This window comes from Artemia franciscana, chromosome 12 (assembly GCF_032884065.1).
Source record: "Artemia franciscana chromosome 12, ASM3288406v1, whole genome shotgun sequence".
NCBI classification, from domain to species: domain Eukaryota; kingdom Metazoa; phylum Arthropoda; class Branchiopoda; order Anostraca; family Artemiidae; genus Artemia; species Artemia franciscana.
Genome location: NC_088874.1, coordinates 7,968,132 through 7,983,752, shown reverse-complemented (window position 1 = coordinate 7,983,752; position 15,621 = coordinate 7,968,132). Strand labels below are relative to the sequence as shown.

At 33.3% G+C, this 15,621-nt stretch overlaps 2 protein-coding genes across 2 annotated transcripts in view; one reads left to right on the top strand and one right to left on the bottom strand.

Moving 5' to 3' along the window:
• The window catches only part of LOC136034175 (interaptin-like), a 442,249-nt gene that overhangs the window by 13,980 nt on the left and 412,648 nt on the right, over positions 1-15,621 (top strand). The gene's annotated exons all lie outside the window — the stretch shown is intronic.
• Positions 1-15,621, bottom strand: part of LOC136033629 (neurofibromin-like) — a 214,161-nt gene that overhangs the window by 40,083 nt on the left and 158,457 nt on the right. The window contains 4 exon segments of the mRNA XM_065714430.1: positions 980-1,291; positions 4,959-5,140; positions 9,013-9,171; positions 12,442-12,515. Coding sequence (XP_065570502.1) covers positions 980-1,291; positions 4,959-5,140; positions 9,013-9,171; positions 12,442-12,515 — 727 coding nt within the window.

The window sequence follows — 15,621 nt, the reverse complement described above, 5'->3', positions numbered from 1 at the left end:
TGGAGGAGGAGCGTGCATAGCTGTGTTGGCCTCAGGCGGCTTGGTGCTGCAGTGAGTTATTATTATTATTAGTAGTAGTAGTAGTATATATAAAGCCATAAAATCCGGCAGGTTAAGATTTCTGAGACAAAATTACTTAACGTATTATTTAGCATGTTTGCAAATCATGGCGAAACCTTTTTGTGGGAAGGAATCTCAGAAACCCCAAATTTCTACCCTGTGTTATGTGATGAGCCAACGGTACAGTTTAAGAGTCGAATCAAATAAGCAGAAAGGTATAGATTAAGGGGGCAAAATTTTGGAGGACCATTTTCTAGGAAAAAATAACAATGATAGGAGCCTCTCCTTAACTCTTTTTATGTTTGAGATACATTTTCCGTAAATTTAACAAATGTTAAAAAAAAGCTATGAACTATCTTACTACAAGCTTTCTTGAAAACAGAAAAACAGAGGTTCAAGAAAACAAGTAAAGTAAAAACAAGAAAATATTATCATTGTTGTAAAACAACTAATGTCAACACTAATTCTTTTTCCATTTCTCGTTAAAAAATAATAACAGAGGTTTTACAATTTTAGTACGACACCAACTTTTAATGCCCGATCTAACAAATAAATGGAAAAAAAAAAATCAGAGTTCATCAAGAGCCTGATTGACAGTTTTACTTAAATACTGAGAATTTGTGCATCCATTCATCTCTTTGCAAAAAAAGTAAATTGATAGAGTTACATCATTTAGAATGATATAAAGAGAAAACAAAAAGAATGTGTTGCCCAAGTTGGTATAACGGAATAATTACTAAAAAAAAAAAAAAATAAATAAAAAATATCAACAACACGGTAGTTCTGGTCGTTTGGGGGAGAAAAGTGGTCAAAAACTTTAATCGGTATAGCTTTTCTAAAATCCTCGGATGGACTTGCTTTTAATAAATATTCGGAAAATATTCACCTCCCCCGTTATCTTTTTTAGTCCAGATCTTACCTTACAATGGCTAACATCATTCCTTCTATGCTGGTAATACCCAAATATTCAACTGGTGTTTCAAGCTTCACCTCAAGAACATTCTTCATAATGAAGATAACGTGTTCAATAAATTGGGTATTTGCATCTGTAACAATGACTTGACCCTGATGATCGAAGAATTTGTCCAGTATGGCTTTAATTTGATCAAACAAAATAGGGTACAAAGCAGGCGACATCTCATGTCCAACCAGTTCTTTGACATGTTTTTGAATTTGGGCGCCAAATTTTTCATTAGAACAAACAAGCAATGGCAGTATTTGACCAACAAAGCTAAAAAGAATAATAGGTACTTGTCTGTTATAGCGCCTATGTTAAGTTCTTCATCTAAGTAGAACCATTTCTCAAACTAATACAAATGAAATATCACATAATATCATAAAAATATAATATTTTAGGAACAAATCTGGTCTATATATATATAAGTGGCACTCCCAAGCCAAATTCCCATATCATTTCTATCTCCCACATCTTTTCTATTCCATTTAATTTCTATGATTCCTAATTATTTCTCTATTTCATAAAATATCTAAATAATATCCATATCTAGCCAGATTTCCATATCCGCAGATGCGTCCGGCTTGCAAAATCAGTAAACACATATAGAGATATAACTCGGCTTGGATATTGGGTAATTAGCCTGGTCTGTTGTGACACCACAGGATTCGGTGATCAATACTGATTATCGCCAGGATAGCACACCACACCACAGCAGAGCAGTTACACCACACCACAGCAGAGGAGTTACACCACAGTAGAGTGGTAGCGATGCTCTTCTTTGAAGACGAAGAATACCACTTTTGACAGTTCTGTGATAGCTTGGCTAAGAGAGGCTTGTGGATCTCATAAATGAGTAATATGTAATGCTGGTTTTATTAGTTCCTGAAAATCCTTTAGAGTCAGAAGAAAACTGTCAAGCCACCAAACATTACAGTGTTTTGTTAATTACTAATTTTATTAATTCCTGGAAAATCTATGAACATCAGAAAATAAAATAACAGCCCTCAAAACTATCATATTGATCAAGCCTCCTGATTAGCCATATCTACTATCATAAATTATAGTTTTATAAATTATCATTATGTTTTACTGTTTTATTAATTATCGTTACTGGTTTTATGAATTTCTAAAATCCTTTCATTAAAAAAGAAAAAAAAAAGTCTCTAAACTGTCAAACTGAACAAGCCTCTGGTTGGCGAAATCTACAATCCTATAATATCGTTTTATGACTTGTCGTTATGTATTATCATTTCATTAATTAACATTTTTAGCTTTATTAATTCCTAAAAATCCTTTAATGTACAAAAAAAGGAAAAACAATCAAGCATCCAAATTGATCGAGCCTCCTGATTGGCTAAATTGACACTCCTAAATTATCGTTATGTAAATTTTTTTTTTTTTGTTTGTTGTTACTAGTTTTATTAATTTCTGAAAATCCTTCTGTAAAAAAAAAAAAGAAAAAAAGAAAGAAAATCAAGCATCCAAACTGTCAAACTGATCATGCGTCCTGATTGGCAAATCTACACTCCGAAATTATCTTTTTATTAGTTTTCGTATCTAATTTTATTAATACCTGAAATCCTTTAATATAAAAAACAAAAACAAACAATCAAGCATCTAAACTGTTAAACCTCCTTATTGGCTAAATCTACACATCTAAATTATCTTTTTATTAAGTATCGTTTTATTAATTATTGTTACTAATTTTATTAATACCGGAAACTTCCTTAGTGTAAAAAATAAAAAATGAATACTTGTCAAGCCTCAAAACTGTCAAAGTATGACGACCATATATGTCTCCTGATTGGCCAAATCTACAATCATGTAATTATTATTTAGAGAACTGATTGGCTAACACCCTTTTGAACTCGATCCAAAGCTCTGCATGTACACGAGAGCTACATTAAAATAATGGTCTACCTATACATGTGTCGAGACATAGAAATCCAGATAGAATACATGTGAACGCCGCTTAACTCTATTCTACGAACCTGGATCTTATTATATATTGACATTTAGCGTGACTGTTAGAGCCAATCGAAGAGTTTCAAAAATACATCGAAGAAGGGGCTAAGTCACAACTGAAATAAAAACAGGTACCCCCCCCCCTTGTTAATTAAAACTGAAATTAAAGAAATTGTGGAAAACACGCTGTTTCGTTTGGAAAAAAAAGCTTCCTGTAAAGAAGTCGATTTCTTGTCAAAAATGAATGGAAGAAATACTAATTAGCGTGTAACAATACAAAGTTAACCTTCCGATTTTTTTCGGAAAATTTTTTTGCGAAAATTTCGAATGCAATATACAGGTTTCAAGTTCATGCCATTGTCTATTTATTGTGCTTTAATGAGCTTATCTACGTCACCACTGTTTATCCAGATAGTTTATCCTGTTTATCTACGTCACCACTACGTCATCCAGATAGAATACATGTGAACGCCGCTTAACTCTATTCTACGAAGCTGGATCTTATTAAATATTGACATTTAGCGTGACTGTTAGAGCCAATCGAAGAGTTTCAAAAATACATCGAAGAAGGGGTTAAGTCACAACTGAAATAAAAACGGGTACCCCCCCCTTGTTAATTAAAATTGAAATTAAAGAAATTTAAACGATAATAATTTCCTAAATAGAGACTTGGGTGGGTCCACACTTCACCTATGTACACAAATTTAATTGTAAAACATGATTTAATATATTATAAAATCAAAAGCCAATTGAAGCGAACCCACGAACAAAAGGCATAGAAGACTAGCTGTAAATAGAGCAAATATTACAAGGAATTGCTCAGATTTTCAATCAATTCGAACAGTTTGAATCAATACTCTTTTTGCCAGTCCTATCTGAACCTTAATGAAGTAAGGACGATAACACTCTTTCAAAATTTATTCGGTAATTTTTGGTAATTATTTTCAAAATCATTCGGTTAATTATTCGGTAATTTTAGTTTCAAAACAAAAAACTATAAACGAATCTAAACTCATACAAAGTTTCATTTTGCTAAGACCATTGAGGCTCTTCTAAGGTTTAGTGTACCGCATATAGTTTTCAAGAAGCTCACTAACAACCTTCATCTTTTAAACCAAAAAGAAAAATTATAAAGAAAAATAACAAGAATAAAGTAACATCGACAAATAACTGAACATAAGGTTGTTCTGTTAAAATTAAATATGTATACTTTGCCTAGTGAAAACTCCAAAAAAAAACATACAAGAAAATAAAAGTCGGCTATAACCCTGACGCCCTGCTTCCCTGCCTCCCACAATTCTGAAATGCTATAATGTTGGAATTTAAAGGTCAAAACTACGTCAACAATTTTCGTGGTTATGGCAATGTTATGGGTAATGAATCTTGACATCCCAGGGCAGTAATGAAAATCCGTCAGCACACCAATTAAACCAATATGTTTTTGAGAAAGCAAGTTTGATTTTTCTTGTTTTTATATAATATTGCGCCGAGGACGACTGTTGACTATTAGCCAAAATATTCGCTTAGGTTGTATTCACTGTCTTCACAAATTTATTCGGTTTCTTCTGTTAGTTTGCCTCTCCCTCGATCCTAATATGTACACGCATGTTGCTTTCCTTTCGACATGTGATTGGGATTATTTAGAGAACAAAATAGAGCCGAAAGTAGGGTCCAGTGGCCGCATAATACAATTTCAGCTATAATATATCTGACACCACTTTTCTCCTGTGGCAAAAAAAAAACATAAACTTCACCAAGTTAAAATCAACGAGTTTTACCATTAAACTCATAAATATTTATCTTTCTTTAGCCCATTAAGTTTGGGCAGTGGTAAACTAATATGTTCTCAGATAAGAATGTGAGTATATTTTTTTGCTAAAACTATGCTTTAAAAAATAGCACTTTAAAAACTTAGATCTACAGCATCTACAGTACCTGACATTGAGAACTCAAATATAGGCGAAATCGAACTTACTTAGTCACTGGACAATATTGGACATCCTGACTTGAGGTGGACAACATGCTCGATTTTCTCAGTTCCAAGGACGGCGTAGACAAGCTTAGATGTGTTCGAGGCAAGGGGGATCTCCTTTGCAGGCATACGCCGCCAAGCGCACACAAAAATCCAGTCATATTCGCCCACTCATTAACCTGGTCCTATTAAAAAGAATGTATTATATTAAAAGATAAATGTAATAACAGTCAGAGACCGATATGCTTATAATTTAATTTCTAGGCATATGATAGATAGATTTATTTATTTTGGCAAAAAGGGGTAATACAATTTTTTTTTTTTTTTTTTTTTTTTTTTTTTTTTTTTTTTTTTTTTTTTTTTTTTTTTTTTTTTTTTTTTTTTTTTTTTTTAACGACTCGACAATATGTGGCAGACAAAAATATACTGACAAAAGAGAACCAATTGAGCAAGAGCAATTGAAAAATAACTTACAGAAAAATAAACAATAGCTGTAAAAAAGAAAGGAAAAGAATATCAATCGAAAAAGAACAAGGCAAAAACAACTGCTACCACTCAAGTATTGCAACTTTAAAAGCTTATTTTCCTTCAGCATTTGTTTTATACACGTTTTATGGACGAAGCTTAGCTTTATCCATCTACTGAATTACATTTCTGGAATGTACTTGACATTTTTTTAGATTGAAAAACAATAAGACCGTTTCAGAAACAAGCGAAAATAGGAAAAACTTTCAGAAATGAAAGTTTCATAAATATGTCATTTAAATATATCAATATTTTTCGCATAAAATGCCTATTTAGGGGTTTGATAGACAGTGTCTAGTCCTACAAAACATACCCCCCCCCCCGTCTCTTGAATTAAATCCTCAGTGTCGACGTAATCTGTGAAAAATATTTATTTCTCTATAATGGTTTTTTTTTATTTTAATTCTTTTTAATAACAGAATACTGAAAAGATATTCAATGCAATACCTTACTTCTTTGAAAAGAGCTTGAGCTGGGGTGCCTGTTTTAGGAGGCCATAAGTCCAGGCCTCGTTTAATTACAGTGTTTTCCGGCCGACATTTACTAATTTAGAAACAACAAAATAATCTAATTAGCCGCATATACCATAAGAAACAAGATCAGAAACTTTAACTGAGGAAACGGCAATCAATCACTGTAATTAATAAAACTTGAAATTAATAAAATCCGAATTTTCTGTCTTGCTTTATCAATCCATAAGTTTCAAAACATTAGCACATTAGAAATTTAACAATGTAAAGAAATTACAATTTGAAAAATTAAATGAAAAAATTAACAGAAAATTCAAATTTGAAGGCACTGTTTTTGATGATTTTCTTCTTGGTATTCGCTTCTCAGTCTTATAACTTCCTTACTTTGCAAAACTAATGACTATATTCAAATAGCACCTACACTTAAAAGCTAACAAATTTAAAACTTCATCATATTAAAGAAAAAAATTAATTTGAGCGGTTCGGCACTAAAAGATTTTAATAATGCGCATTTTCCGCCTATTTACTCCAATATATTGTCTGCCAAGCCATTCCGCACGGGAAAGCTTGTCTTGGTGCTCTTTTGCTGGAGTAATAATTACCAATTCTTTTCATGCTGGAGTTAAAATTATGAAAATACTAACAAAAAACTTTATCTCTCTTTAGTAAGCCGCCCTGATTAATCAATCAGTGCAGCATTGATAATCAATTTAGCGCTGATTCTAGATAAGTCAGCCCTGGATAAAAAAGGAAACCAAGAAATATTTTCTTAAAAAATGCAAAAACGAATAACGATCGTTTAAGTGCTTTTGAAAAATATTCACGTGGTCGTAACAGCGTGTATAATCATCATTCTTCAAATAAGGCTAGGAGAATCAGATTTGAAAAACATAAAATCAAAGTTATTGGACCTTTAGACTTTTTTGGAAAAAATGCTCATCTCCAAAGCCCTTTCAAAACTTTATGATAAAGCAAGGACTATTATTCAGGAAACTAACTATTCGTCAGTTAAACCCTTGTTTGATTTGACCTACTGCTCTTTGTGATAATATATTTTTTTCATTTTTTATCAATCGTCTTATCATCCACACACTTCCAACAGCTTATAGATTTCCCATATTCTTCATTGCGACCTGACTTCAACCCCTTAGTAGCTTGTAATATATTCTGGAACACACTCCCAGAGTCTTAACGAAGCTGTCACTCGTTTGGTATCTCCAAAAAAGAGCATCAAAGAATTTCTAGTAAACAATTAGTTTCTTTTTGACCTCCCCTGGGTCTGACGTCTCTGGATTGGATTTGGATTCGTTTTAGAGCATTTTTTGTAAGTCATTTCAGTTTTAGAGATATTTCAGTTTTACTGATTGTCTGGTTTGGAATAATGTGCAACTCCCCTGACTAGCTTGGGATTATTTGTTGGTATGATTTTTTTATACTTTTGCTTTCTCTTCTGTTCCTTCCCAGAGCCTTGAGGGGGAGACTATGTTGAAATGTGTTTGTTGTAAATATATTGTTGAATAAGCTCTGAGATCAGGAATCTTAGCAATAAAGAAGGAATATGGCATTGTACAGTAATAAAAAAAATGTAGAGTAAAAAAAAATAAAGAAAAAAATATTTCTTAAAACAAAAAATATTAAAATAAAACCGGAAAAAAACTATGCGAAGTTAAGTTTCTCTTCAATTATCAAGTTTTTAGGATATTAACATTAAGAGAATTATTGTTTTTGCATAAATTTTACGGCCAGTTATTAACAATCAACGGGTAAGAATTAGATGCTTTCTTTCTGATAGAATATAATACAAAGTTATTAATGAGCTACTTTCTGAATTTAAAAATTTTTTACTCTCAAGTATTACTTTTACAATAATTACAATTACTTAACATTTATTACGGTAAATATTACAATTATTACTCTTAAATTTTTCAGGGTACTTCCCTAGACTTTTTTCCTATTAGAGCTCTATTTCATAACCAAAGTTATGGTTATCCACAGTTTCACATGAAGAACTCTTAATTTTGTTGTGTTCAAACGCCCTTAAGGTGTTTGGTTCATGTTCAGGGCTTTACATGCAAGGTGAAATTTTGAAGTTGGTATCATGACGTACACTGATTCTACGAGTCTTTTCTTGATTAACCAAGTAACTACTAAACTGTAAGTGATTCCGTGTCGATAATTGAGCAAAAATCTATCAATAAATGAGCAAAAAAAAATAGCTTCCATTTCCTGTGTTTATACATAGCCTATTCTTTACGTTTAATAAAAATGTGAGAAAGAAAAAACCCGCTGCCGTGTGTAAGTCACATCAGAGTCAACCAAGAGCAGAACCTAGCAGAGCCTGACTATGTATTGATAATGTATTAATAGTATTAATTAATTGCATTAATGTATTAATAATGTTATTATTAATAATAACATTATTGACAATAATTAATAATTAATTATAATTATTTATATTATAAAATAATTATTATATTATAAAATATATTATATATATTTTTATAATCGTGTTTTTATAATATATTATATTATATATAATTATTATTATATTATTAATATAATATTATTATATTATTATTTACATCATAACATAGTTAATTATTATTAGTTATAATTAATAATGTATATTATTAATTGTATTAAAATGTATAAATTAATGTATTAATATGGATTAAGGCTCAGACTTTATAGCCACCTCGCCCCAGGCGACGGAGTTCGCAGAGTAACACTATTAACCCTACCTCCGAGCAAGGACTGGGGTGTTGGCGACACCAGGAGTCGATTCAGCGTCTTGAAGGACACAAGATTACAATTCCTATGTGCCAACCATTCAGGATGGCTCTATTATTTGTGCCAGAGCAGATTCAACTGGATCGAAGCTCGGGCCTCAATACCCCTCACCCCAGGCAACTGAGCTTACAGCTTTACACCATTAACACCCACTCTATTGGTTTAGGTCTTGGTGACGCCAGAACTCAAAAATGCACCCCAAAGAACACAATATAACAAATCATGTGTACCATCCATTCAGGGTGGCTTTCTTATAGATTCTACGGACTTGCCTCAAGGTCATGTTCTGTAGATTGCTGAGAAGCCCTCCTCTTGTTAGTAGTTGGCCTATGAAATGTTTCACTTGCTGGCACCTCCTCCACTTTGGACTTTGGATAAGATGTGAGTAGTTTTGTTGCTTGCTCCCAATTCCGGAAAGACTCTTCCCACGCCTAAAAATGTCACGTCCTTGAAAACAGAACACATAAAAAATCGGAAAAGAAGAAATAAGAAGAATTTAATTAGTTTGATTTTATTTAATTTTGGACCGTATTTATATAGTATAGTATAGTAAGAAATACAAAAGCGTATCTTTAAGTGTCCCTTAGTTTTGAATGATTTGTCACAGAAATCACAAATAAAGACCTTGTTTTCCCCTTCACCCTCTTCCCGGTAGGCAATCACATAGGATCATATGTTAGGATCAAAGTTCTCTTGAAAAAATTCAGTGACGCCGAAATTTGAATGATTTTTTAATCTAAATATGACGTTGGTGCACTAACAACAAAAAAAAAACACCATCTAACTTGATTTTGTCAAGTGTGTCGAAGGCCAGATACCACTCTGACCCAACAGGTATTGAACCAAAATTCCTGTTTGCTCCCGATTTTGGAAGGACTCTTCCCACGCCTAAAAATGTCATGTCTTTAAAAACAGAACTAATGTTATTAAGACCCGTTATTAGATTTTTTCCAAAATGTGCATTTGGATTTTGCGTTTTTAATATTTAACCAGTGAATTAAAAATGAAAAAAAATACTGAGAATTATTTAAGAAAAAAGAAAATATAACTCTGTTGAAAAGAAATAAATGTAATGTTTTTAAATCGAAAACTAATCAAAGTAGATGTCCAAGATTTGTTCAAAATCCTTGGGAAGAGGAAAAGAATAATTTGTCTTTGGAAACGGCTCTCTCATAATACAGCTGTCAAAACAACCACCTTTGTTAAAAGCTATATTTCTTTCTATTTCATAGGTTAAACTAAGCCATCTTGGACCAGACAGAGTACCTCAAGAATTACTCAAGACTTTTCAGGAAGATATTTTCCAACTATTAGACGAAAGTTCTTCGGACCAGTTTTGATCAATACGTCAGAATTTATTTAAACGCATTTTTGTTAAGATTCTACGAGTTGGACCAAAAATTTTGGGGGGGTAAGTCAATATTAAGATTAAGCTATGAAAAAGCTTGCCTTCCACTCCCCTATTCTGGGTACAATTTTTTCCTTTTATATGTTTTCTATAGCGTGTATTTTGAAGCGACTAAAAAAGAAAAAAAAATATTGAAAAAGAAGAAAACAGAAACTAAAGAGACAATAATTTAATTCTATTACAAAGAAGCATAGGAGTTTTAATTCTATTTCATATAATTCTATTATGTCAATTCTTTCAAAGAAGAGATAGTAAGACTTTATCAAGGGAAATGTGCAAAAAACAACATTGTGAGGGGACCTATAAGGAGGATTGTCTGGTTTAGATTTCCCTGAACTGTGAAAAAATACATAAAACAAGCAGCGTTTGGTCATATAATGTTTAAAAGATATTTCGCAGATTGAAAATAGTAGCTCTTACAACCATCTGAGCTCCGTAGAGTGTAAATTCAATTGTGTAGCGTGGATATATAAAAATCTGAGCTTCTAAGGTACTATTCAGGTAATGAAGCTAGTATTTTTGGCCATGTCAGTAGTGACGGTAAATAGGGATATTATAATATAAAATAAACAGAAATTAACGCATGGAGTAAGTTATTTAGAGCTTATAACTCAAAAAATAAGACAAAGAAAAGATACACTGAACGGAAAAGTAAGATCTGACATAGTATCGAAGAGCAGACTATCAACTTCAACAGGCTTCTAATAAATAGTTGGAATAATATATTGAAATAAACAACTAGAATAATAAATAATAGTCTTCCATTATGAAATTAAAGCTTCTTAACGCAACATGTCATCCGTGATTTCAATACTTGTTTCTTGAAGGACACCAATAAAAAATGAACCGCTTAAGTCTCAACTATTCAGAAGGTACGATCGTTATTCAAAAAGAAACCGCCATTATGTCTATTGTGAGAAGTACTAGATATAGCACTCCTACAACAGAACACACTTCAGCTTAGTAGACAACTATTTATGCTTTTGCTAAAATTACAATGCACCTTTTGAAACTGTAATCATTTCCCGTAGCATTTGAGATTGAGGTTGAGATGGCTAGGCCACGTTCTACAGATGAAGGATGACAGATTACCGAAGATTGCCCATTTTGGCCAACCGTCTGGGGCTACACGGAAAACAGGTCGTCCTTGTCTGGGTTGGGAGGATGTCATAAATAAAGATTTAAAGGAAATGGGAACTTCCTGGGAGGGTGTAAAGAGGGAGGCTTTAAATAGATTAGGTTGGAGGAGGAGCGTGCGTAGCTGTGTTGGCCTAAAACGGCTTGGTGCTGCAGTGAGTTATTAGTAGTAGTAGTAGTAGTATTTGGCCCCCTGTCACCCTTGATAAATCGTCGGTATTCTGGCCTATCTTAAGAAATATTACAGAGCGCGAAGTGATTTCCGTGATAAGAAACTGTGGGCAAAATTTCTCACAGCAGCAGTGTAAGAAAATTTCTCACGGCATTTTGCGTCTGCTACAAAACAGGGGTGATTGTATATAGATGGCAGAGTCAACGTTTATGAAGAGGAAGGAACTGATAAGCAATAAAAATGAGCTAAAATATAGCAAACAGAACATAGATGATGAAAGAAAACGTAAGCCGAACCAACATTAATAAGACGAAAAGGTCAGCTTACCAATTTAGAACGCCTTCCTAAGGGTTAGAATTTTGTGTGCCTAAGTTTATGGCTGGCGTATTCTAGCGTATCTATTTTTCTAGTGTAGCGTGTTCTAGCCTATCACACCTAACGAACATTAATGAAGAAGAAGAAAAAGTCAGCTTTCCAATTTAGAACGCCTTCCTAAGGGTTAGAATTTTGTGTGCCTAAGTTTATGGCGTATTCTAGCGTATCTATATTCTAGTGTAGCGTGTTCTAGCCTATTACACCGAACGAACATTAATGCAGAAGAAGAAAAAGTCAGCTTTCCAATTTGGAACGCCTTCCTAAGGGTTAGAATTTTATGTGCAAAGTTTATGCGTATTCTAGCGTATCTATATTTTAGTGTAGCGTGGACTAGCATATCACACGGAACGAACATTAATGAAGAAGAAGAAAAAGTCAGCTTTTCAATTTTGACCCCCCCCCCACCCCACAGCAAAAATTTGACTGCCCTTCTTCCTAAAGGTTAATAGTTTTGCACGCCCATGTTTACGGAGTTTTCTAGCGTATCCATATTCTAGTGTAGTATATTCTAGCCTTTCATGGCGTATAAGCATATCGAGCGTATCTAATTCTAACGCCGAGCTCTCCAAAGATAAAATTTACTATCTTTAGAGTCAGTGATAAACTTACGATGGAGCATCCTTGTGTACATTGGCCTATTTTTCGAAGCAGTCCCATTATTCTTTTCTGCAGAGCAGCCCTTCCTAGAGAAAAAAACGAGGTTAAAATCACAATACCTTTTGAAATGATGGTCAATACTGAACATCCTTTTTCAGAATTGAAGGTACAAACTTATATTTTTTTTAATTACAATAAAATAAACCGAAGAATATAGGGCATATGCCAACATGCTAAATTACACAGTTTGCATCAAGGGCATATCCAGGATTTGTTTCAGAGGGCAGGGGGTATTTTTTTTCAGGGGGAGAGGGGGGTTATACAAAAACTTTATGAAACACATAAAACACTTGTTTATATTTCTTTTTGTTATCTTTTTACGAGTCAGATGGACATTTTAGAGGGTTCAAACCCCATAACCCCCGTGAATATGGCCTTGGTTTGCATCTTATTCCAATTTCTCGATAAATCAATCAATCATCCCTACCTCATAGCACAAAGCCAGTTTTAAAACGAGAAATTATACTTTTTTAACTCTCAAGTCGGGCCATATTTATTTACGTTTGATACAAAGGTTATGTTTTGTAAATATTGGTGAAGATGATATTAGCAGCGTTGCTAACGCAATACAAAAGTACCGTTTTTCATAAAGTTTATAGGTCCTGATACAATACGGAAAAATGGAAGTTTTTTGGTACAATAAAATCAATAACATATTTCACTAACTTTGACTTTAATTGTGCCTTTCTGACTCGGATATCAGTTCATATTGTAGTTTATCAAAAGTTACCTATTTATTATGACAAATTTTTAGCCTACTGTTCAAATGGTACAAATGAATCTCTAGCAGTACAATTTCAGTCGAAAAACTGGTACAGTTTATTACAAAGCGATGACAACGCTGGCTATTGCGATTGCTCGTTTAGAGGTCCTAATACAATACAGAAAAGTGGAATTTTTTTTGGCACAATAAAATCGATAAAATATTTTACTAATTTTGGTTTTAATTGCTCCTTTCTGACTCAGATATCAGTTCAAATTGTAGTTTATCAAACATTTCCCTTTCTATGACAAATTTTTAGCCAGCTGTTCAAATGATAAAAATGAATCTCTTACAGTACAATTTTAGTCAGAGAAATGGTACAGTTTATCGCGAAGCGTTGGCAACGCTGACTCTTGCGATTCATCATGTATTGTATTCTTCGAAATAACATTTAATGGAAGAGTAATTTACAATCTCCACTGATTCCAAGATATTAAAAGAAAAAAAAATACGTGGCTGGGTTACAATTACTCGCTCATTTTCTCTGTCGTATTAACCAGATTCAAAAGGCGTATGGTTTATTAATGAGAGTGTATTAATTTCACAATGAAATTGGCTACTATCTATTCAGGTTTATTAAAAATTCTAAATTAATATTATTATTGAAGCTTCTAAGCTAATTTCTAAAGGAAGACGGATGATCCTATCAAGTGAAAAATACCAAATGATGTTGCTACGTGAATTCCAGTTGGTATGTCAAACCAAAACGCTAAGAAACGAAATTTCAAAAAAATAGTTATGTAGCAAAAATCTCCTTTTTAAAGTGATTCCAAGTATATAAAATGTATTAAATTTAAAATTACCTTTAAAAAGCTACGAGCCTAAGAAAAATTTGCTTAAAATGAAAAAAAAAGGTTAAAATACCACCTTAAAGAGGTACAACCTTGATGAAAATAACGCCATCACATTCAGCAAGTCTAAGAACCCTTCTACACAGGTTTCAAGTTCATATATACTAACAAAAAAATTGTTGTTTTTTTCCGAAAAATTCTATGGCGGAAGTGATTATTTGTTCTCTTTTTTTCTGTGACAAGGATTCACATGCGTAACTTTTACAACCATTTGCCAAACTCCACCCCATCTGCCAAAGGAAAGATTCAATTCGTACCATAATAAATCTCTATGGCTTTTGGCGGATCATTTGGCAAAAATAGAAATGCAAATCTATTTCAGCTAATATGGCGGTGCAGTTTATCCGCCAGAGGAAAATAGAACCATAAATTAAAGAGCGTTCTTATTAGGTGTCAAATTTCTTGTGTTTGTGAAAGCTGAAATTTAAGGAAAAGGATTTATGTTTGGAAATCATTGAGAGACAAATCATCAAGAAATAACTGGAAAAAAAGACACTTTTAGAAATTTTGAGAAACTCTACTTGGCCGAACAAAAAGAAACAATAAAACTATTTGAAAGGTCTTCGCTACAGTATTTAGATTTTCTTTCAAATACGACTGTTTCTTTAAATACAAAACACAAAAACAAATGTAACCGAACACAAGTAATCGGAAATGAAAACTGGAAAAAAGACACTTTTTGTGATTTGGAGAAACTTTACATGGCAGAACAAAAAAGAATCAATACATGTACTTGAAAAGTCTTCTCTAACATATTTTGATTTTCTTTCAAATACGACTATTTCTTAAAATTTAAAAAACAAAAGCACATGTAACCGAACACAATTAATCGGAAATAAAAAAAACAAAAAACACAAGAACATCTAGATAAAGATCAAATAATAAAACAAGCCTCAAATTATTACAAATACATGCAAAAAATAATATCATAAGGGAGAGAAAAAAAAAATCCGAATTATCAGGCAGTGGCATTACTGATGACATGTGCAACCTGTTTTTTTTTTTTTTTGTTATTTAAGATAAAGAGATAAGCTAAGTTTTTTTTTTTAACATTTTAACTCTAAAAAAAAATCAACTGATCTCCGATCAGTTGATCCTGCTGATTCTAGGTGGGAGTCAAAGGTCAAGCTAAGCCTGTATACCTCCATGGCGGTGATGGTAGTTACAGGCAATGAGGCTCGATCTTCCGTCCCTGGGGAGCAGAGGAAATCCGGCAGCGCACCTCAAAGCGGTGGAAGGGTGTAAACACCACTGAGCTCCACGCCGAGCGATTTGGTGGCCAACGCGCTCCGGGTGACCCGCAAGACTGGGGACCTTGCGGTCAACTCTATTCCCAAGAAACATTGATGGATCTGAGACCTAGAAGAAAAGTTGTAACAACTACGGCGTCCCCGGCAAGCGACGCGGCCCCCGTATTGGCGCGGGTGTCGAGAAGTAAACTAGCCAACCATACTACGGCGTTCCCGGCAGGCGACGCGACTTTGAATATGGCGGCGAAGTCGAAAAATCTTTTCAACG